Source organism: Vespa mandarinia, chromosome 5 (genome assembly GCF_050613455.1).
Source record: "Vespa mandarinia isolate Hongniang chromosome 5, ASM5061345v1, whole genome shotgun sequence".
NCBI lineage: Eukaryota > Metazoa > Arthropoda > Insecta > Hymenoptera > Vespidae > Vespa > Vespa mandarinia.
In genome coordinates, this window is record NC_140814.1 from 7282501 (window position 1) to 7303912 (window position 21412).

Consider the following 21412-nt stretch of genomic DNA (forward strand, 5'->3'; position numbering starts at 1 on the left):
ATTGCATATATCTTTATAATGCACGAGCGAAACGTATAGAGGATTCTTTTTTTCTTTCTCGAAAAATTCAAAAATTAGAAGGTTAAATTTTACAAAAGTGATCAAGTATATACCTATATACCTATATATATATATATATATATATATATATATATATATATATATATATATAAATCTATAGAGATTGACCGATGGAAAATAACTCGACGCCATAAATTCGTGGATCTCGCAGGTGCTCCAAGAGTCTAATGAATTGGGAGTGAGTCGTTTCACTCTCTCCCTTTCCCTCCCACCCTCTCTCTCTTTCTCTCTTTTTCGCCCCTCGTTCGCAACCACCGCACGCGTCACTCTCTAGTGTTCCCATAGCAGCATTGACCGCTTCTATTTATATAACACTCTCGTTTTACCCCACGTATCCATCCACCCACCTAGTCATCGAGCTACGTTCGTCTTACGTCTCTTCTCTCTTAACAGAGAGGAAAAGAGAGGGAGAGAGGAAGAGAAAAAGAGAAAAAGAAAGGGAGGAAGAGATACTTTTAATAATTTTGTTTTTTACTTCTTTTTCTTTCCTCGGAGGGATACGTAAGAGAAAGGAACACATAAAAAAAAAAAAAAAAAAAAAAAAAAGAAACATTCAGATACGTATTTATATGTATGTACCCATATACGTGTTTATGTTAGGTATATGTATGCTTGTATTTTTCTGTTGTTGTCGAATGATAAGAACTTTATGATCACGATAGCTCGAAATTTGGCGAGGTTTGCGATGCTCCAAATCGATTCGAGCTCCTTTTCGACATGTAATAAAAAGAAAGAGACAGACAGATAGACAGAGACAGAGAGAGAAAGAGAGAGAGGCGGCGGGGGGAGAGAAAGAGAGATCGTGAGGATGATAATAATTCGACGGCGTGTAAATACGCGGCATGCTATTTCGGGAGACGTCGTCCCGGGGGACGATTATATTTACAAACTATACGCCTAATTTCCCTCATCTTCCTTTTTTTTTCTTTTTTTTTTCTTCTCTTGCTTTATTTATTTATTTCTTTTTTCTTCGTTTTACAAATGTAAATTCTTCTTCTTCTTCTTCTTCTTCTTCTTCGTCGCAATTTTCCTTTTCACGTTAACGTTTATAGTCAATGTTATATCGTGAAATAAAATATAGAAGAAAAAAAAAAAAAAAAAAAAAACATGCATTGCACTCTATAAAATCGTTTCATTCTTTAATCGATATCATTTAATATATGATATATTATTAACGTTTCTATCGTAATTCGCGTCATCGATCGTTTATTTTGAAAGAAACGTCTTCGTATAAAACGTTTATTTCCATTTCCTCTTTTGAATTATTCTCAATAAGATGCTTTTATTAGATTAGTTTTAATCGATTAATTAGTTTATCCAAAAGACTTTAACAAACATCTGACGTTAATGATTACTACAACTGAAGATACTGAAGAAGGAGAAATGGACGATCACGTTTAACACGTGTACACAGCACGAGAGTTAGCATAATGCATTTCTATTTAATAAATACGCAACTACTATACACCCTATTTCAATGATTTTGATAAGATCGGCGTCGTCGTTGCAAATGGTATTCCCCCCTTTTCCTTAGAATCGATCTTAACCAATTCAGTTATTTCTAATCGCTCCTAAACGTTTCTGATTTTCCTCGAGACGATCACGCGATCACAACAATTTATCGTATTGAAATTTTTTTATTCGTTCATCGAATCGATATTAGTCATCATATTAATTCAACATCAATTTAGCTCACATATTGATAATCTTTTAACAAATCAATGATTATTTTTATTTCTATTTCTAATTTCTAATTTTCATTGTAAACAAATATATATAAAAGTGTACGAAAAATATAAAATAAAAGAAGAAGAAGAAGAAGAAGAAGAAGAAGAGAAAGAGGAAGAAATATTTTCTTATAGAATCCTAATAAAAAATACAACAACAATAATAATAATAATAATAATAATAATAATAATAATAATAATAAATAAATAAATAAATAAATAAGCAAATAGAAGAAAAAATATTTTTAACAAATGGAATTAACGTCAAAGCATTATTGGGATACCGAAATGGAAATACAATTAAATAGGATAAGAAGAGAGATTTTAGGATAGAACGGAATTAAAGGGAGGAAAAGTTTGATCGACAAACCGATCGTTAAATTCGACGATGAACGAAATTAAATCTATGAGTTCTCAAGCTCGCTAGTGGTTGCTAATCGCGCTAAAATCATTTAACCTCGCCTCGAGTAACATTAATAATAAATCGTCTTTGGTCTCGGGGTAGCTTCGATTTTCCTTCCTTCCCTTGTCCGATTCTATTCTATTCTTTCTCTCTTTCTCTCTCTCTCTCTCTCTCTCTCTCTCTCTCTCTCCCTCTCTCTCTCTGTCTCTCTCTCTCTATTTCTCGCTCGTACTCTCGTACGAAGAAACTAAAGCGTCGATACGAATCAATTTAGCTCGTCGCGACGACGTAGAGAGATATAAAATAGACGGAAATTTATCCTGGAAGCTGACATGGACGTTCGAAATTGTCTCAAAAATCCCAGAAAAATAATAGAGAAATGAAAAGAGTACTGAAGAGAGATTGGTGAAAAAGATTTTTTTATAAAAATTCTTATATTTTTGTTTCATTATTTTCGTTCTTGTAAAATAATCGAATTATTGGAAAATGCAAAGAAATGCTTAAAAAATTTCAACTTCAATTTATCTCTCTCTCTATCGTCTCTATCTCTTTTTCAACGTCTGGTCGATAATTTTAAAAGCAGATGTAAAACTCGTTGACTTATTTTATTAATTTATTGTCACAAAAGACGGATTGCAAGTCGTTCAGGCGTACAGTCAGGAATAATGTTTGATGTCAACTATAATGAGAAATGTTTCCTTCCAAATCTTTAAAAATAACTTAACATTCTAATGCAAATGTTTATTCATATTATCATCTTCATCATTGTTATTAATGTAAAAGCTTCAATACAAAATATTAAAAATTTGATATAAAGCTTTAATTTTATGTTTGTAATTTTTACAAAATTCTTATTATTTTAATCCAATTCAAATGAAATTTATATAATATAATTATATAATTCCTCTTTATGATTTGACGAAAAGTTTAAACTACTTAACATTGCGGAGATATTAGTCACAAAACAGCTAACAAGACTTTAAACGAGCGAAAACGAAAGAGAGAGAGGAGAAAATTGTGAAATTGGTTACATTAGAATTGCATTCATTGAATGATTTTTGATCTTGACATATTACTTCAAGAAAAAAAAAAACAGAAAGAAAAAAAACAAAAAAAAAAGAAAAAAGAAAGAAAAAATACAAAAAAGAATGCAAAAAGATATTTTCGTAAGCCATAAATGTCCGTCATGTTTGGCAAGGAAATATATTAGCTAATTTTACGATAAAAATTTAAAAAAATGCAAAAAGAAAAAAAAAGAAAAGAGGAAAAAAATAGAAAGGAAATGAATAAAATAAGGTACCTTAAAAAAAGAAAAGAAAAAAAAAAAAGAAAAAGAAAATATTGAAAACAGAATCGAGTTCAGACACCTCGTGGAGGAGCAGCATCGATTATTGGAAATCCAGCGATCGATATCTAACCTACGACGAATCGCTTAAGATATTTCTACGAGTCTTTAAATACATTTATATAAGAGAGCAAAGGGAAGTTGGATTCACGTTTTATCAGGATGATCGCTCGTTCGCCGCGAATATGGAAGACGCAACTCGCGATGATTCGCGGTATCAGCAGGAAACGTGTCTGACGTCGAATATATCCAGCGTGTCGTCGCATAGATTTTCATAATCCAACCGTGTAAAAAGAAAGAGAGAGAGAGAGAGAGAGAGAGAGAGACCAAGAATGTATATACGTGTGTGTGAGTGAGTGAGTGAGTGAGTGAGTGAGTGAGTGAGTGAGTGAGAGAGAGAGAGAGAGGGAGAGAGAGAGAGAGAGAGAGAGAGAGAGAGAGAGAGAGAGAGAGAGAGAGAGAGAGAGAGAGAGAGAGAGAGAGAGAGAGAGAGATAGGTCAAGTCGCAGCAAGCGCCGAGCGGCAATGTGCACGCATGCATAATGCCAAGCATAACCAAGTGGTTTATTTATAACGTCGCGGAAATACACTCGGTGCCTTTATTGTAAAACGTTGTGTAACGCTCGTTGTGTAACGTAATCAATGATACTCCCCGTTCTGAACGTCTACAAACTTACGTATCCACGTACATACGTGTACATAACCTATGTATTTATGTATGCAAATATGTTCAATGCGTCCGATAGTGAAGATTTCTTCAAATTGCACAAATACGAAAAGGAAAAAAAAAAAAAAAAAGAAGAATGAAAAAAGAGAGAAAAATAAAGAGAGAAAAAAAAAGACAATGATTAATGGGAATCGATAATTACGTCAAAAATATGCATCCTCAGAAAGATACAAAGATGGAAATGAATAAATAAATATACATTGTTTCGAACGATTTGTTATTTGTTTGACAAATTGAGATACGTAGGAAAAAAGAAAAAGCGATAATTTTATTTATCTCGAAAGGATACTCCGTTTCTAGAAAAAAAAAAAAAAAGAAAAAAAAAAAGAAAAAAAAGAAAAAAAAAAAACTATACATATATTGAAACACTCGATTGTTTCAATCGATCGATGCTATTTTGCTTGTAAAACATGGCTACTGTTTTCAGAAGAAGTTACGCCATTTTAATAAGAATTTTCGATAAAATACGTGGAAATAGATGCGAACAAGTTGCTTTACGATCTATCGGAACTCGTACTAGATGTGAAAATGATAGGAAGAGAATTCGTATATCTCTGGGTGTCCTCACAGGTGCAGCCACCACCTGTGGATCCGTTTTGTATTTCCTCGACAGCTCGGTCAAGGCCGCCGCCCTGCAAGCCATGCCACCGAGTTACCCCTGGAAGCTCGATGGTGTTTTCAGTTCTCTCGATCATAGTGCTGTACGAAGAGGGTGGCAAATTTATAAAGCAGTCTGTAGCGCTTGTCACAGTCTTGAATTCGTTCGCTTTATGGATTTGGTCGATGTGTCGCATACAAAAGAGGAAGCTGTTGCTATTGCAGCCGAATACGAAGTAAGATTTATCCGATCCTTAGACGAACGATAAATCTAGAAATCTATTTTTCCTTTATTTTATTTTTATTTTGTATTTTTTTCAAATAGATCGACGATGGACCAGACGAAGAAGGAAATTATTATAAAAGACCTGGAAGATTAGCCGATAGAATACCATTGCCATTCCCGAACGAGGAAGCAGCGAGAGCTGCCAATAACGGTGCTTATCCGCCGGATTTGAGCTACATGATAAATGCCAGACACAACGGACGAAATTATGTATTCTCTTTACTTACTGGCTTCATGGAGCCACCTGCTGGTATTACCTTAACGGAAACCCAACAATTCAATCCTTATTTTTCGGGAAGTGCTCTCTCAATGGCAGAGGTATTATTGCAACGAGAATATTTTTCGTTAATATTTCCATCTTAAAAACTGTTAATTTTCAGATGCTTCACGATGGCATCTTAGATTACGATGACGGCACACCAGCGACCAAATCCCAAATGTCAAAGGACATTGTAGAATTTCTTTCCTGGACGAGTTCGCAAGATCACGACAAGCGAAAACTTATGACCATAAAAACCATTGGAATTGGTATCATTACTTTGTTGGCGGTAGTGCATATGAAGAAAAGTACATGGACAACCGTAATAAATCAACGCATCTTCAATATATCCAAAGATAAATGCGAGTAGGAAAAAGAAAAAAAAAAAAAAGAGAAAAAAAAAAAAACGTTTGCTCCTTCCTTCCTCTCTCAATAGAATTCTCGAACGATACGATCTTTGTAACTTAAGTGACTAGTTATAATAGTTTCTAACGATTGTACAGTGTATCATATGTAATTATCGTGTAATCAACGAAGCAAAACTAAAAAGAGGACAGACTAAGAAAATAAATTCGTATCTTTGTTTGTATCTATCTTCGTTTTTCTTATCTCATTGACTTCCCTTAGAATAGATTGTTCGTTTCTAAAGAGACGATCTCCTTCTTCTTAATCGTTGAATCACTTTTAACTAGACTCTTATCGAACGTTATTATCTTCTTCTATTACGGCGACCCTATTTTAAACGTATCGACGTCTATAAATCCTTGAAGCGTTTCGTTTAACAAATCACGCGAAATAAGGAACGGGTTTTCAAGCGGAGCTATTAACATTTTTCTCTTTCTCTCTCTCTCTCTCTCTCTTTCTTTTACAACACATCGAAACACTTGTTCGAGGACGAAAACGTTGGAACTTAGTAGACGTGTGGAAAATTCAAAGAGAATAGATTAATCGACCTCCTTTTTTCTTTCCTCTACAATCTTTCTCACTCTAACTTTGTCTATTTATCCATCACTCTGCATCTCTCTCTCTCTCTCCCTCTCTCTCTCTCTCTCTGGTAGAACTCTAAACGTGTGTCGTCGATAATCGTTTCGCAATGCGGCCTTGACGTTGCCGTATACTCGATCGGACCGGTTAAATATAGAAAGCTCGAGGAGGCAACAAACATTAACGACGTTTCTTACGAGTCGTTAACTCTACAGCTCTACGATCGGATGCTTCGTGATTCTATTTTGGTATGCTCCCTCTATCTATCCATCTCTCTTTCTCTTTCTCTTTCACGTTCTTTTTAAAGAACCACCCACGTGAAACGCGTCATTTTTTCGTCACATTCCTTTAAGCCAGCCAGTCGATATCGAAGCTTCGATAATAATTAGCCGAGTTCGTTTCGAACTTTGGCAGCGTGTCGATCTAGATATAGCAACAAGTGTGGCTACGTTAAAGAGAAAGATAGAAAGATAGATAGATAGATAGATAGATAAATAGATAGATAGATAGAGAGGAGAGAGGCGAGAGAGAGAGAGAGAGAGAGAAAGAGAGAGAAGAATAGTATACATGTTTATATGTACGTGTGCGTGTGTATGTGTATGTGTAAGGGTAAATCAAAAATATACGGAACGATGAATGAAACTCCTGACTGACGTCGGACTATCTGGCGCGCCAACGCGACATCAAACACAACACGCGAACGGATAGAACGTCGTTGAAGCGTCAACGTACTTGCTGCTTCATCAAATACGTTGCTGGACCGAGAGATGAGATGCTGAATCGACGACGACGACGGCGATAATGAAGATGAAGATAAAGATGATACTTTATGCATTTATGACTATAGAAGAAGGAATAAGAATAGTAGAATATTTATTTAATGAATAAGAGAGAGAGAGAGAGAGAGAGGAAACATCCAGTAAGTACGATGAGTTAACGTTTGAATGAATTACGGATTCAGCTTATTGACGTCAATAAAATGTTCCATTGCTCGTTATCTAACGAAATCCTTGCTTTTTCGATCATGCAAACTAAGAAAGAGAAGAAGGAATAAGGAGTAAGGAAGAGGAGGAGGAGGAAGAGGAGGAGGAAGGGGAGGAGGAAGAGGAGGAAGGAGTTTAGACCGCGACCGACACCGTTGCCAGACGCATCCGCATCCGAAAGGTTACGTCCGATTCTCGAAATAGAGGAACGCTCGGCAAAAATAGTTTCCCGCGTCTTCGATATATCGTCATCGCGAAATAGACTTGAGCCGGGACCGGAAGGCAGTGAAAACAACCAAAACGATCCTTCATATATACATGCATGCATACATATATAACATAATATAACATAACATAGGATATAAGAAAAGATGACAGTGATTGAATAATTTTGAACGTATAAAATTAGAAAGAACGATCGGAATTGACCAGATGACATCAATGCTCATTTTTCAATAACGTTCCTTAATAAAATCCATTCTTTAAATATACGACACGTAAATATAGCTGAAACAGAAAAAAAAAAAGAAAAAAAAAAAAAAAACACGAGAAAAAAGAAACAGAAAAAAACAAAAAAAAGAAAAAAAGAAAAAGAAAAAAAGAAACGAAGAAGTAAAAATAAAACGATGATTATAATGAGACGTTAACTAGTTGGATATTTTTAGTTTATGCGAATTAATTCATTCAATGGAAAAACGATGATGACTTTGAGCTGTCATCGAACGTGGCCGAATGCCCGCAGGAAATGAGAGAAACAGAGAAAGAAAGAGAGAAAGAGACGAAACGATCTAGAAGGCTCCTATTATAAAGTGCCTTCTGGCGCGTTTTGACAGCAAATTCCACCGACTTCCAGATGCGGAGGTGTCGGCCCGATAAATAAGCGAGCTTGCCGCGAGACGTAAGCGGTGAAATTTGCATTTCCCAAATTTCCTGGCAATCCTCGGTATGCCGAGCCTCGTTTCTTTGGCGTGAATCTCAAACTGCTAGCCTTTCAAACATACATATATATATATATATATATATATATGTCTGTCTCTGTTTCCCTTTCACCCTCCCTTTTCTTGGCTCTTTTTCGTCTCAATTCACGAAATTCATTAATGATCGACATAATTGAAACTCTCTGTCGAAAGTGAAAATAGGAAAAAAGAAAAGAAAGGAAAAAAGGTTTTTGCTTTACTTTTTCTTTCTTTTTTTCTTTTTTTTTTTTTCGAGAAAAAGAAAAATAAATTACATTTCTGACGACAAAAAATATGGGAATAAAAATAAAAAGAAAAAATAAATGTTTCATATAAGATTATATAAAAAAGAAAATAATATCTCGTTCGTTTCTCGAGGAGAGTACACTGAATTCTCCTCGGCACGAGCCACTCTCAACAACTTGGCACGACACTTTCGATTAATAATACTCGTAAATGTCTTCTGTTTCTCTCTCTCTCTCTCTCTCTTTCTTTCTTTCTTTCCCCCACTCCCTCTCTCATACGTATCGTCGATCACACGGACAAACGATTTATGATATATCATGTATGTGTTGTGTGTATATATAGATATATAGATATATCGAGAATGAAACGTATAACATTTCACATTTTATCTACAAACGTAGACAAATTTTTATCACAAAAGTGACTTACACGATAAATATAAAAAAAAAAAAAAGAAAAAAATCGAAAAAATATTCTTTATTAAAAATTATGATCAATTTATAATTAATGCGATGGTCAAAAGTTAACGTTATAATTAATTAAATTATACGATTTTCTCATTTTTTTTTTTTTTAAATATTTTTATATAATATTTATTGTTAAAGAAATTTGATGATTAAGACGAGATATTTATGTATTACATTAAATTATCATTAATATTCACAAAAGTTGAACGACAAGATTCGCTTGACATTGAAAGTATCCATCCGGAAATTTTTTCCCTCCATCGATCGATCGATAAATCGTTCTATCCGTGGAACTCGTTACACATGACATTTTTCTTTCTTTTTTTTTTCCTCTTTTTTCCCTCTCTCTCTCTCTCTCTCTCTCTAAACTGAGGATAATCAAGAAGTAGTCGCATGTTTCCTAAGGACGCGATAATATCGTTTGCCTTCGAGTTGGTAGCTAATTAATGTCGCTCCTGAGACGAGAAGGACGTTATCGATTCTGTTAACATTCTCATATTTTTTTCTTATAGTTTAAACCGCGATGAAAAAAGTTCGAGAGAAATATATATATATATATATATATATATATATATATATATGTATATATATTTATATATATATAATGGATCGAAAAGATATTTTGGTATCTTTACCTTTTTGTTAAAATCGTGCTCGATCCAAAGGAAAGGTTGAACGATGATGGCCGTTGATCGATCGTCCGAACAAAATATCCATTCTACGTTATCGACTCACGCTGAAATTTAAAACATATATAATATTATTTTTCGATTATAAATTATTAAAACGAAAAAAGTCTTATGATCATGAGTAAACCTTGCGGAATTGTAAATTCTATAATTATCAATTATCAATTATAATTTCTATTATAATTTCTCATGAATGAAAGAATAACGAAAAATAAAGAATTAGAAATATAAAGAATAATACATAAAATAATGCTCATTTACAAATCGAATATTTCTCGTACGAGCTACGAATCGTTTAATAATGTTTCGCATATAAACGTACGTATAAATATAATGTACATTAGTTGTGAATAGTACACGAACATTACATACATATGTATGTATGTAAAATGAAAGAAAGAGAAATACAAATCGTTTCTTTTGAGCCAAACACGTTGGCATCGGTAAGTTGGTGCTTGTTCCTGAATCATTTCGAAGGATGTTGCATCGTAGCTTAGACATTTTTTCCTTCCGTTCTCCCCACCCCCCATCCAACCCTTACCACCTATAAAACGCATTTGAGTTTATGTTTGGCACCACAAGAAAGACGGAAGTTTCTTCCTCTTCCTCTTCCTTCTCTTCTCCATCTTCTTCTTCTTCTTCTTGTCGTTTGAATATAATTACGTTCGTATATCGGCCAAAGTGCCAACCAATCGCAAAAACGAGTAACGATAAGAAAAAAAATATTTTATTCTCAATATTATAGATAAGTACATATATCGTGTACGGATTATAGATAATAAGATTAAGGAAAGAATGTTCAATTTAATCATGTTTATAACAAATATTTGTTGATATACATACGTATATTAAATAGAACGTTATGTTATGTTAAAAGTAGCACGTATATTATTTCATTAACTTTTAAATATTAATATAAAAAAAAGAAAGAAAGAAAGAAAAAAAAATTCGCATCAAGTCAAAAATGATATTCCATTGGGATCGAATCGATCGTTCTAGAATCGTCGCCTAGATAAATCAGGATAAAATGGGGATAAACGGAGTGGAAAGTGTCTTGACAACGCACACCCATGTGTATGTGTATGTGTATATGTATGTGTCTCTCTCTCTCTCTCTATAATCGTCGGGATATTCCTAGCCTATTTATGCACGACGACGACGACGACGACGACGACGACGACGACGACGACAAATAAAACTCGTTCGAGCACGAAAGCAACCCCCTTAAAATTCTCGTTCTTCGTGAAAACTCGAAATCTATATCTATTTGCCAAGAAGAATTTATAAAGAAGAAACATATTGAAACGGAGATATATATATATATATATATATATATATATATATGTATGTATGTATGAATACGTAAAATCAATTTGTTTCTCGTCGGTTTCCTTCGTCCTTTTTTTCTCCTTTTTCCTATCATTTTTTCTTCCCCTCCCTTCGTTTCTTTCCTTTTTCCAAAAGAGTCACGACAACGACAAGAAAACCAAGAGTATCTATTCTAATCTATTAACGATACGGGTATTTCCAGTTTTCGATCAGCGAGAATAGCGAGCTTGTAAATGTTGCTGCTAGGCAGGATTATAAACGCTTAGCATGACCTGGCCGCGATAAATGAATTATCGATGGACATACGAAGTAGTACCTATTTACGGACTATATCACCTGAACACGTATACATCTATATCAACGATTTGCGTTCAATCATTTGATTCAGATGATTCATTTCTTTTCACTGTCGTATCCATATCGTATCCAAGGATATATACGTTAATAAAGCATTTTACATACACACATATATATATATCTATATATGCCAAGATGATCGAAGAAAAACAATTGCGTTTTGCTATAAAATTATGTATACACTTTAAACGCGATACGAACTAATAATATATCAAATATATACGATTGTTACTGTTCATTTTTTTATTTTAATTGTTACTGTTGTTGTTTCTTTATCTTTTTTGTATTCATTTATTCATCTGTCTTTATAACTTTTTTTTTTTTTTTTTTTTTTTTTTAATTTCTTTCCCCCCTCCTTTTTCTCTCTTCTTTCTTTTTTTTTCCTTCATTGTTGTCATCCGTCACTGGCCTCGGCATTGTTTTCATATCGTACGTTCATATGTACGATTGCACGGAAACGAGGCTTATGTTTACACTACCACACATTCCTATCAATCATGACGTAATCTTCGTGTTGTATTTTTACCTTAAATACTATTCCTAACGAAATGCGTAATTACATACGTCAAACAACCGGTATTACATTCGTATCGCTATTACAACACGCTTATTATTATTATTATTATTTTTATTTTGATTATTATTATGACTGTTACTACACTACTATTACTACTACTACTACTACTACTACTACTACTACTACTACTACTACTACTACTATTATTATTATTATTATTATTATTATTAATATCATTACTATCACGACTTTTTCTCTATGTATATATTTCTCTTTGTTTATTGACATTTATATGAAATGCTATATAATGTGATATAATCGTACGTGAGAGTATACATTACGAATCCCGATATCGATTTATCTATTTATCGAGATGTACGAATATTAACTGAGGTCGCTGATTTTAAAACAAAACAAAACAAAAGAGAAAAAAAAAACAACAAAAAAAGAAAAAGAAAGGAAAGCAAAAAATGCCGAAGATAAAAGATTCGAACGTAAGATGATTCTTCGATGAGAACGAAGTAGATTTGTTCGATGGTCAAACGAAAGTAAAGAAATGAATGGAGAATAAAGTAAGATACAACAGTTGGTTGTTACAAAGTATTATAACCACGTTCACCATCGAACTCACCTTACGTTGCAAGCTGCCACACCTTCGTGTTCGAAAACACGATTCGTACTTCTGATTCTCACTTCTCTCTTTCTCTTTCTTCATTTTTAAATATTTTTATTCGAACTAATCATACTTTACTTTCGAATGGTATCGCTGTCGTTGCGAAAAATTCGAACGATGCAAGTCACAGATCACAGAAAAAACAAAGCACCGGATGTTGCTTGGATATCTCATGCAGAGAGTGAGAGAGAGAGAGAGAGAGAGAGAGAGAGAGAGAGAGAGAGAGAGAGAGAGAGAGAGAAAGAGAGATATAGACACGTTTCGAGACGCGAGCCATTCTCTGAGTACACGCGCGCGCGCTCCAACGCAAGAGGGATGGAGATAGGAATGGCGGGGAAGAAGAGGAAGGACATAAAAACAATGCGATCATAATGGTTACATTCTTGCAAGAACAAGAGAGAAATTTTCTTCCTTACCTTGTCCATGAAGTTTTTACTATCACCGAAAATAAAACAACGGACAAACGTAATTCCATCGCACTTCTCTTTCTATCACGAGATTGTCTCCTGATAGTTCCCGGGACACGATTATTACGTATGTTCTCGAGTGTTTACGAGCTCGAAAGCCAATACAGAAACAACGCGCGACGTAAACGAAACGAAATAGATGACGATAACGATGATTCTTTAGCGTCAACCAAAGTATCACTCGATGTACCGCAAAACGAGAAAGCGCCATCTATTGGACAACTACTAATTCCCTTATACCGAATACCGTATGGTATTCGATTATATACAATATTTCCTCCAATTAGAGAACAGTTCTTATTTACGCGCGTTGATTTGAATTTTCTAATACGTATCGTCGTAAAATTCGTATCTCGTTTGTAGATTTTTTAATCTATATATATATATATATCAAAATTGTTTTTAATTATTTTAAAAATGAGATTACGAGAATTACGTGATTATATAAACGATAGATATTATCGTGAACGAAACGCTATCAATTTCTTCCTTATCGTTTACCTTGAAATAAATGGCGTCGCTAGTAGCAAATGCATATATGTATTATGGTTATATATATATTTTTGAATTGATCATGGTGTCGTCATCTTACAATACTACTTTGACTTTTGACATATGTGCCTCTCTTTGTTTGATAGAGTTGTAATTTTTAAAAAATTATATTGAACAGTAACGACAAGAGGTTATGATAGATAAGAACATACGATAAATTTTATCGAGAATTTCCTAGACTCGTTAAGATTAGTTCACTAAAGTAAAAACGTAATATGGTCAGTTTTTTAAGAACGAACCTTTAAGTCGAGTTCCTTTTCCGTTATTGTTGTTGTTTTTTTTTCCAGTTTCAACACGTGAGTAATACTTTATACTTCATTCGTTAATTCAACGAGAATATTCTACGACGTATATATGTACGGTTTATAATTTTCATATTAGCATGTTGACATGGAATGCAATTTATGTTTGATATTACATTTATAATTTACGATGATTATTATTTTTCGTTTTTTTTTTTTTTTTTTTTTTGTTCTCTCTTTTTATCAAAGTCTCATTCAAATTATTTGCAGACGATGTCTTGGTTTTTTGGCAAAAAGAAACATCAGAAGGAATCACCAGTTGAATCGACTGAAGATCTTACATCTACTAGCATAGAAAATGAATTTGAAAATATTGAAAGACAAATGTATCCTGTACCTCAAAATTCTCAGGATGGAATACCTTATCCTGGTGGTGGCTTATATCCAGTCATAAATGATGCTTCAACTTATCCTACACTACCTACAAATTCAACTAAACAAAATCAGCAAGGGGATATGCAACATTATTTAAGTGGAGTACCATTCAAATTATGTAAACAATTGGAGAGTAATATGAATGATTTTGAGATTGATAGGTTACGTGCAAATGAAATTTTATCTTTTATCCAAAGAATAGAGGAGCAAAATTTAGATTATGATTTTTCACATGAAAAGAGTGTCATTACGGAAATGAATAGCACTAATGATGAGTAATCAATAAATGTTATCTAAATATTTATAGGCAAAAAGCGATTTTGTTTTCTAAATATATAAAACAGATAAAATATCGTTTATCTATTATTACATATGTTATAATGAATTTTGATATTTCAATATTGTTTAGAGAATACACGTTAACTTAAATGTAATTGGTTTGTTTTTTTTTTCTTTTGTATATTTATTGCTTATATGTAATTATGATGTAATAGTTTGTGAATTTGGAATAGATAAATTTCCAGGTATATGGCTCTATTAAATATAATTAAAATAGTTTTAATTAGTGACAATGTATATCTTAGGAAATGTTGACAAAAAAAGTATTAACATATTAATCATATGTTTAAACCATATTTCTGCTGCCAAGCTTGCAATGTATAATGATACTTATATTTCCTTACGTGCTCAGGAAGAAACTTGTAGGCAGATACATGACACAAACTGTGCACAAGGACATATTCTTGATATTTAATAGTTATATAAACAGCATGAGTGTCATTGTAAATATTGTTTACAAGTTGTATATTTATCATTGTTGATGATGATTAAATGCCATTACTTAATGTAATCAAATACATATAAAATATTAAAAAATTATTTTAAAATAAACTATTAGCTTGTTGCAAAGAATTTAATTATTAACCGTAATATTAGATAAAAAGGAATATTTTGAGAAAAGTGTTAAGTATTAACATTTTAGTATTTAACTTACTGCAGCCATAAAACTTTCAGAAATAAATATTATACATACATATTTACACATATACTTTTTTGTAGTTTGATATTAATTACTTGCGAGTGTACTAAAAAATGTAATAAAAGAATTACAAATCCTTATTCACAATTCTGGCATTTCTATAAAATTCTATATATAACAAAATTACTAACATTTATTGTTATTTATCAATGTTATTGTAATTATAATTATAAATATAAATTATAAATTAAAAACCATATCGAGAATCATTATAATGATGACAAGTATAAAAAATGGCAACCAATTTTTGAGAAAACCATAAAAACTGTAATAATAAAAATAGTTTATTAAAATTTATAAATTGAATAATATCTATTACTATTATTAATGGTATTTAAATATTTAATACTCACTTTACATATTTTCCTTTTACCAAAATAAAAGCTGCTAGTTTTACCATGTTCCAGTTTGTAGAATTATCATAAGCCATTAAGTTTAAAGCTTTTGCAACATGTGAGTGACAATTATCGAAGAATAAATTATGCTAAAAGATCGATTAAATGTAATTTGATAATAAACAATAAAGAAGACTGATGAATTTAAATTTATTTACCATCCTGGTTTTATAAATTTCACTGGCCTCTGATACAGCCATATCCCATCCTTGCACACCACCTTTCGCTTTTGTATATTGAAGTTGCCAATATTTAATGGGTTTACCAAATGCCATATGATCTTCAGCTACATGATAAGGACCAGCAAAATCCCTGATTACACCAGTCGATGTGCAAATTCCCATATGACCAATAAATGGTATTAAATAACTGCGTAATTAAAGTCATAAGAAATAATTTTTTTTTTAAATGCAACAAACGCTTAATTAGATGTGACTAATATATTATGATTATTATTATTGCATAATTATAAAAAATATTGTATTGAATTTATTATTCACCTTATTCATTTCATTCAACATTAATAGATATTGTAATCGATTAAGAATAGAGAACAATGATATATTAAAGATTACATTGTAATAGAAAATTAAATGTTTAATATAAATATTGAAGGTTAAGTTTCTATCGTAAGATAACTCACGTTATAATAGGCAATGGAGTCCAAACAATGCAAAAGGGAAATCTCTGCCTTTCTGGATTTATAGTGAGATCCATTTCTGGCGAACTTGGGGTGGATTCGGATATTACATTCGTCAACAAATCAGGATTCATTATAGTTTACTACGACCTGACGTTTAAACGACGTAAGCCAGCCATGAATCCTCGCGCGGTATATTCAATACTAAAGTTAAATTCTTTTAGATCATAATAAAAGTTGAAGGATGTTTATCTGTTAGTTGGATTGTACGGTTGGATTTTTTTTTCTTTTTCTTTTTTTCTTTTTTTTTTTTCTCAATATTTCAAATTTATCATTTCTACTTTTCGAAAACGAATACAGATATTATATACAGATATAGATTCTACGTTATCGCATGTCACCTATCTCTCTTTGTGAAAAATAAATTCATTAATGTTTCTTTTACTCGTTAGATAAATATCAAAGTTCATAATTCTTACATAAGTGAAATCGATTTTCAATGAAAGAACGTTTCTAATCAATGTTCATCCATCCCGGCGCTTATTTCGACATTTTTTTCTTTATATACATATTTAATATCTAACTTGTTACGTAGGGCTATATACCATTATGTTATACTGACGATAAAACTGCTAGAGAAGAGTATGTTAGTCGCACAGAAGATGCCGTAAAAATGCTTTATACCCTAATAGGACAGTACGTAACAGAATTGCGAGCTAACGAAATTATATGCAATCATGTTGGGTTTCTTGCCGAGCAGAACGTTTCTTTCCGTTGGACGAATATGTATCAAGCTCGATATGGTAAGTAATAAATTTATTTTATTACAATTTATTAAGTCTTCGAAGAATGAAAATTTTTGTACGAATTTTAAAAGATCATTCGCGCGCGTAAACGAAACCCCGGGAAATTCGAATAGAAATATTTGACGAGAAGCAAATTTTATCGATCGTTCTCTTTGATATTCTCCTTTTTGTTTTCTTTCCTTTTTCTTTCTTTTTTTTTCTCTCTAATTAAAGTGACAATCATCATATTCTGCTGGTTCACCGTGATTTACGGTAACGTTGTGAGGAATGAGGATATTTGTGGAACACACAATGGCAGGCGTTTATATCTTGAATTAGGCGAAAAGGGTATTCTTTATGCTAAAAATGTATCCTTTATAAAAAATGAACCTAGACAACAGACATCAAGAATTTATGCGACAAATAGTTCCCATGATCAATGCAGTCTCGAATTAGTAACCTGTCCGTCATGCGTTATAATAGTTACATTCAAGAATATTGCATTGTCGCATCATTGCGGCGATGGTGGTGTTATGATGGATAATCCATGCAGGTATAGAGATGATATTTAAAGATGATTTTCATTGATTATTCTTTTTATTCTTTTTTTCAACGACAAACATTTCTCTATACCAACGAATGATCCACAGATGTGATTACGTTTGGATTTCCGAGCCACCATATGAAGACGTTTCAGGTACACCTTACTGTGGTTTATATTCACCTATCATGTACAGATCGAGTACCAGAACGCTATCTATTACTTTGCTCTACAGTCAATCGCATAAGCATGCTTTTACGCTGGAATATACGGCCGAAAGTAAGTGCTAAGGATCTGTAAAAGTAATCTATCCTATTATAAAATAATATCTTCGTTAAAGAGATCTAATGTATATTTTTTTTTTCATCCCCAGGAAACAGACTACATCTTAAAGGAACGGAAATGATGACATCAGTTACGAAAGGTCTGAATAGTACAGGTGGAGGTATTCTTACGTCACCATTTTTTCCGGCTCGATATCCACGAGATTTAGGTTTGGAATACCTAATAACATGTCCCTCCGAAGCTCCATCATGTCGGGTCAGATTGTTGTTCAGCGATTTCCAATTAGCTACGGTTTCTATCATGGAAGTACGTAAAGTACTTCCTATGTACTAAGTATTTTTCGTTGGACATTGAAATTGTTCGATCTTAAAGTTGCGTGTTTTTTTATATTTCATGTGTCCGTAGTTTTACGATTGGAACGGTCAACGACTTGATGTCAGCAGTGGTGCAAGATTTCGTCCACCGGTGATAGTAAGTTCCGGACCCTCTCTTTTGATAAGATTCTACGCTAATGGTGGTACCGGCCTGGGATATAAAGCCTTTTATTCCTTCGTTATCGGTCATCTTTACGACAAGTCAATTCATCCTATAACAGATTGTGGAGGATACGTGGAAAATTTGGGTGGGGCTATCACTATGATGGACATGGTAGGTCAAGGTGTAAAAACTTACGATTGCGTGTGGCTTATCAGACCACCTAAAAATTTTCTTCACATGAAGACTCATATGTATTTAAAAGTGGTTACCTTTGCAGACATGGGTAAGACATTTGAAATCCAATCTGATTTATTCTAATATTGAGTATTCTAAAAAAAAATTACTTGACAGCTGGAAACACGGAATTGACTATAAAGCAAGGACCAACATCAGCTCTTTTACCTTTGGAAGTTTTAAGACATCCTGTGAGCCAATTACAACCACTTAGACACAGAGAACACATAGCTCCTGTTACCAGTGGATTTCACGTGAGCCTTCGTGGTACTTTTGGTTCTACATCGCATCTAGCTATAGCTTACACGGCCTTCAGTTACATGGGTATGTTTATTTCGATTTCTCGAATACGAAGGAAACGAGAAAAAAGGAAGAAGATAAATATCGATTAATTTTATAATAAATAGATTGCTTTACGGGCTCCGACTTTCTGTGCCAAAATCACAGATGCATACCGAGCCAACTTAATTGTGATGGATTCGATCATTGCGGAGACAACAGTGACGAACCGGCTACATGTTACAGAGGTAACGTTGACTCTGGTTAGATCCGGTTATATCTTTCAAACTAATACCAATTTTTTCCAAATATAATCGTTTGCTTATAGATTGGGACGTTGAACCACAGGATAGAAAATGGCACACGAATAAAGCGAATTATTATTTCCCAAAGATCGATCGTTACCCTGATTTAAAAACAGCTACATTGGTCTTCGTTGCGAGTAGCCTTGGCTTGATAGTTCTGATATCGGCCCTTATTATATTGTTATACAGAATGGGTGCCAGAGCTAGACAACAGAGAGAACTACAATCACGTTTACAGACTATCAGTGAGCTCCTAGGTACGTGTTTGATAATTACCAAGGAGAAATAGATTATCATTTATGTTACTTCGAGCAGTCTTTGACATTACAGATGGAGCAAGGATCGATGAAATCTCAGTGACGGATGATCCACCGGTTTACGAAGCACCCCCTGGATACGACGAAGTTGTCAAATTGAGCTTAGAATCCGACAGTAATAGACGAAAGAAGAGAAGTTTCAGTTGCGAGCCACGAAGTAGAAGTTCGCCAAGTCGATGTTCGTGAGTTTGTCGTCGTCTTTTTGAGTTCGTTCTTGTCTTGCCTGACATTTCACGTTTAACGTTTCATTTCTTACGTTTATATTCGAGACACGAGCAAGAGCCACAGTCATCCATGTATCTAGTAGTAGAGGGAGCCAGTACAAGTCATTGTAGTCAAACAACGAGCTCTACTACGAGGAATCCAAAAGTTCCCGAGAGTCCACCACCACCGTACGTTACTCCTCCGGGATCAATCGGGAGAAGTCTTAATATTTCAGAGATACCTTCCTCTTCTTCTACGGGATCGGGTAAGCTATATATTAAAAGTTGACAAATTGAAAAGCTAATTGAACGAATTAATGATTAAATAATGGATATATAGGAGAAATTGAGATTATTGGAAGAAAAAGATGTCGCCGTGCCTGGTTACGAAAAAGTTGTGACTTCTCTCGATCCCAGCCATCTAATAACGAGAATGAAATAGCACAGATGAAAAATCCTTCTTCATCGCTCGACGCTGAAGTCCTCGGTGCGTATCTTCAGGACTACATTGCTTCGTGTCCGAGCTGCGCGACCGATTACTCTGCTCCACAGCCGAACAGCTCTCAGAATGCATCGATCGACATCAACGGAGACTCGCAGGAGACAGGAGAAGGCGTAGGAACAGACGAAGACAAGGAACGTCAAGTCGATGTCGTCGATAATTCGCAAAGTGGATGTGCTTGCGAGGGTGCCTGTGGATGTGCCAATAATCAGTCAGTTTTAATCAATGAAATAACGATCAAACAGAACGAAGAAGAACTCGAAGTTCCAATGGTGAATTGATTTATTCTTTTTCCCTATCTATTCGTACAAAAAAAAATTTGCATTTTCTCATCGAAGAATAATTTCCTTTTAGAACGAAGAATTCGAACAAATGGCGGATGAGTCAGGCATGAATAGAAATAAGGAAGAAGAATTATCCCATAAAAATGCTATTATCAGACTTCTTGGTAGCAGCTGTTCGAGGCATAGCAGATCATCGTCCATAAGTAATGTAAACACGACAAGTTCAACTCCTTGCGGTACATTAGGAAGATCCTTTAGAAAAGTGTCCGTATGTTCGCGTGACAGTTATGCAACTAAGATTTCCACCATCAGCGTTTGCAACAGTTGCGAGAAACTTCACGACGAATTTCAATTCATATCCGAGGCAGCAAGCGTTATTGGGGCTACCAATCCAAGCACTATGGCTAATACACCTAGTAGCACACCGAAAATCATTAATCTTCAACGTAGACGAGCCAGAAGATACTCAAGCTGTGATCTCGATAGTTTTTATGAGAGTATCAAATTCTTGGATTCTTACCTTGCACATAGAGGAAAGTCTAATCAATGTCGTAGACAATCGACCGTTGCCGTTATGCTTTTCGGTACTCCTGAACATTCTGGAAGACGTCTAACTCGCATTTCCAGATCGGCCGAAGGAACGATACGAACTCGTACTCGCATCTGTCGTTCTAACGACGATACCTTGACGTTCAATTGATCTTCCTAGAAATTATTTGAAGAATCTTTTTCCTTTCTCTATTCTATATAGATGAAAATTTGCAGATTTTACCAAGATATTCTAGATTATTACGAAATAAAAAA

General features: G+C 33.8%; 5 protein-coding genes across 12 annotated transcripts in view; 3 read left to right on the plus strand and 2 right to left on the minus strand.

Moving 5' to 3' along the window:
- Nucleotides 1-5795, plus strand: part of LOC118441905 (uncharacterized) — a 21025-nt gene extending 15230 nt beyond the window's left edge. The window contains exons 2-4 of the mRNA XM_035866939.2: nt 4854-5116; nt 5206-5484; nt 5547-5795. Of these exons, the coding sequence (XP_035722832.2) occupies nt 4854-5116; nt 5206-5484; nt 5547-5795 (791 nt within the window). The remainder of the gene's footprint in view (nt 1-4853; nt 5117-5205; nt 5485-5546) is intronic.
- HDAC4 (histone deacetylase 4) overlaps nt 1-13283 on the minus strand; it is a 55523-nt gene extending 42240 nt beyond the window's left edge. For 2 of the 5 annotated variants that reach the window (XM_085656892.1, XM_085656891.1), the window contains exons 1-2: nt 13043-13281; nt 9697-9797 (exon numbers count right to left, since the gene is read on the minus strand). The gene's annotated coding sequence lies outside the window, so the exon portion shown is untranslated. Of the gene's footprint in view, nt 1-9696; nt 9798-12584; nt 12881-13042 lie in introns of those variants that run through there. The other 3 variants (XM_085656894.1, XM_085656896.1, XM_085656893.1) reach the window with 2 other exon arrangements.
- A 368-nt stretch (nt 13284-13651) lies between these two features.
- Nucleotides 13652-15448, plus strand: LOC118441591 (uncharacterized). 2 transcript variants are annotated; one of them, XM_035866199.2, is made up of 2 exons: nt 13652-13941; nt 14158-15448. In XM_035866199.2, exon 2 carries the CDS (start codon nt 14161-14163, stop codon nt 14599-14601), a length of 441 nt encoding a protein of 146 aa, XP_035722092.1. In that variant the 5' UTR covers nt 13652-13941; nt 14158-14160; the 3' UTR covers nt 14602-15448. The 2 variants fall into 2 exon arrangements, with proteins under 2 accessions (XP_035722092.1, XP_035722093.1); XM_035866200.2 differs by lacking the exon at nt 13652-13941 and adding an exon at nt 13944-14001.
- On the minus strand, nt 14761-16715 carry LOC118441590 (transmembrane protein 222). Its single transcript, XM_035866198.2, has 4 exons — nt 16400-16715; nt 15915-16125; nt 15715-15845; nt 14761-15626 (listed from the first exon to the last, which is right to left on the minus strand). The coding sequence occupies exons 1-4, from the start codon at nt 16528-16530 to the stop codon at nt 15542-15544; spliced, it is 558 nt and encodes a 185-aa protein (XP_035722091.1). The 5' UTR covers nt 16531-16715; the 3' UTR covers nt 14761-15541.
- Nucleotides 16716-17007: 292 nt separating this feature from the next.
- Nucleotides 17008-21308, plus strand: Culd (CUB and LDLa domain). 3 transcript variants are annotated; one of them, XM_035866189.2, is made up of 12 exons: nt 17008-17199; nt 17416-17734; nt 17832-18001; nt 18096-18313; nt 18413-18767; nt 18836-19042; nt 19126-19245; nt 19326-19559; nt 19618-19801; nt 19889-20088; nt 20163-20596; nt 20679-21308. In XM_035866189.2, the coding sequence occupies exons 1-12, from the start codon at nt 17070-17072 to the stop codon at nt 21306-21308; spliced, it is 3201 nt and encodes a 1066-aa protein (XP_035722082.2). In that variant the 5' UTR covers nt 17008-17069. The 3 variants fall into 3 exon arrangements, with proteins under 3 accessions (XP_035722082.2, XP_035722083.2, XP_085513173.1); XM_035866190.2 differs by having other exon boundaries at nt 19633-19801; XM_085657047.1 differs by lacking the exons at nt 17008-17199; nt 17416-17734 and having other exon boundaries at nt 17834-17878; nt 17958-18001.
- The last annotated feature ends 104 nt before the right edge of the window (nt 21309-21412 follow it).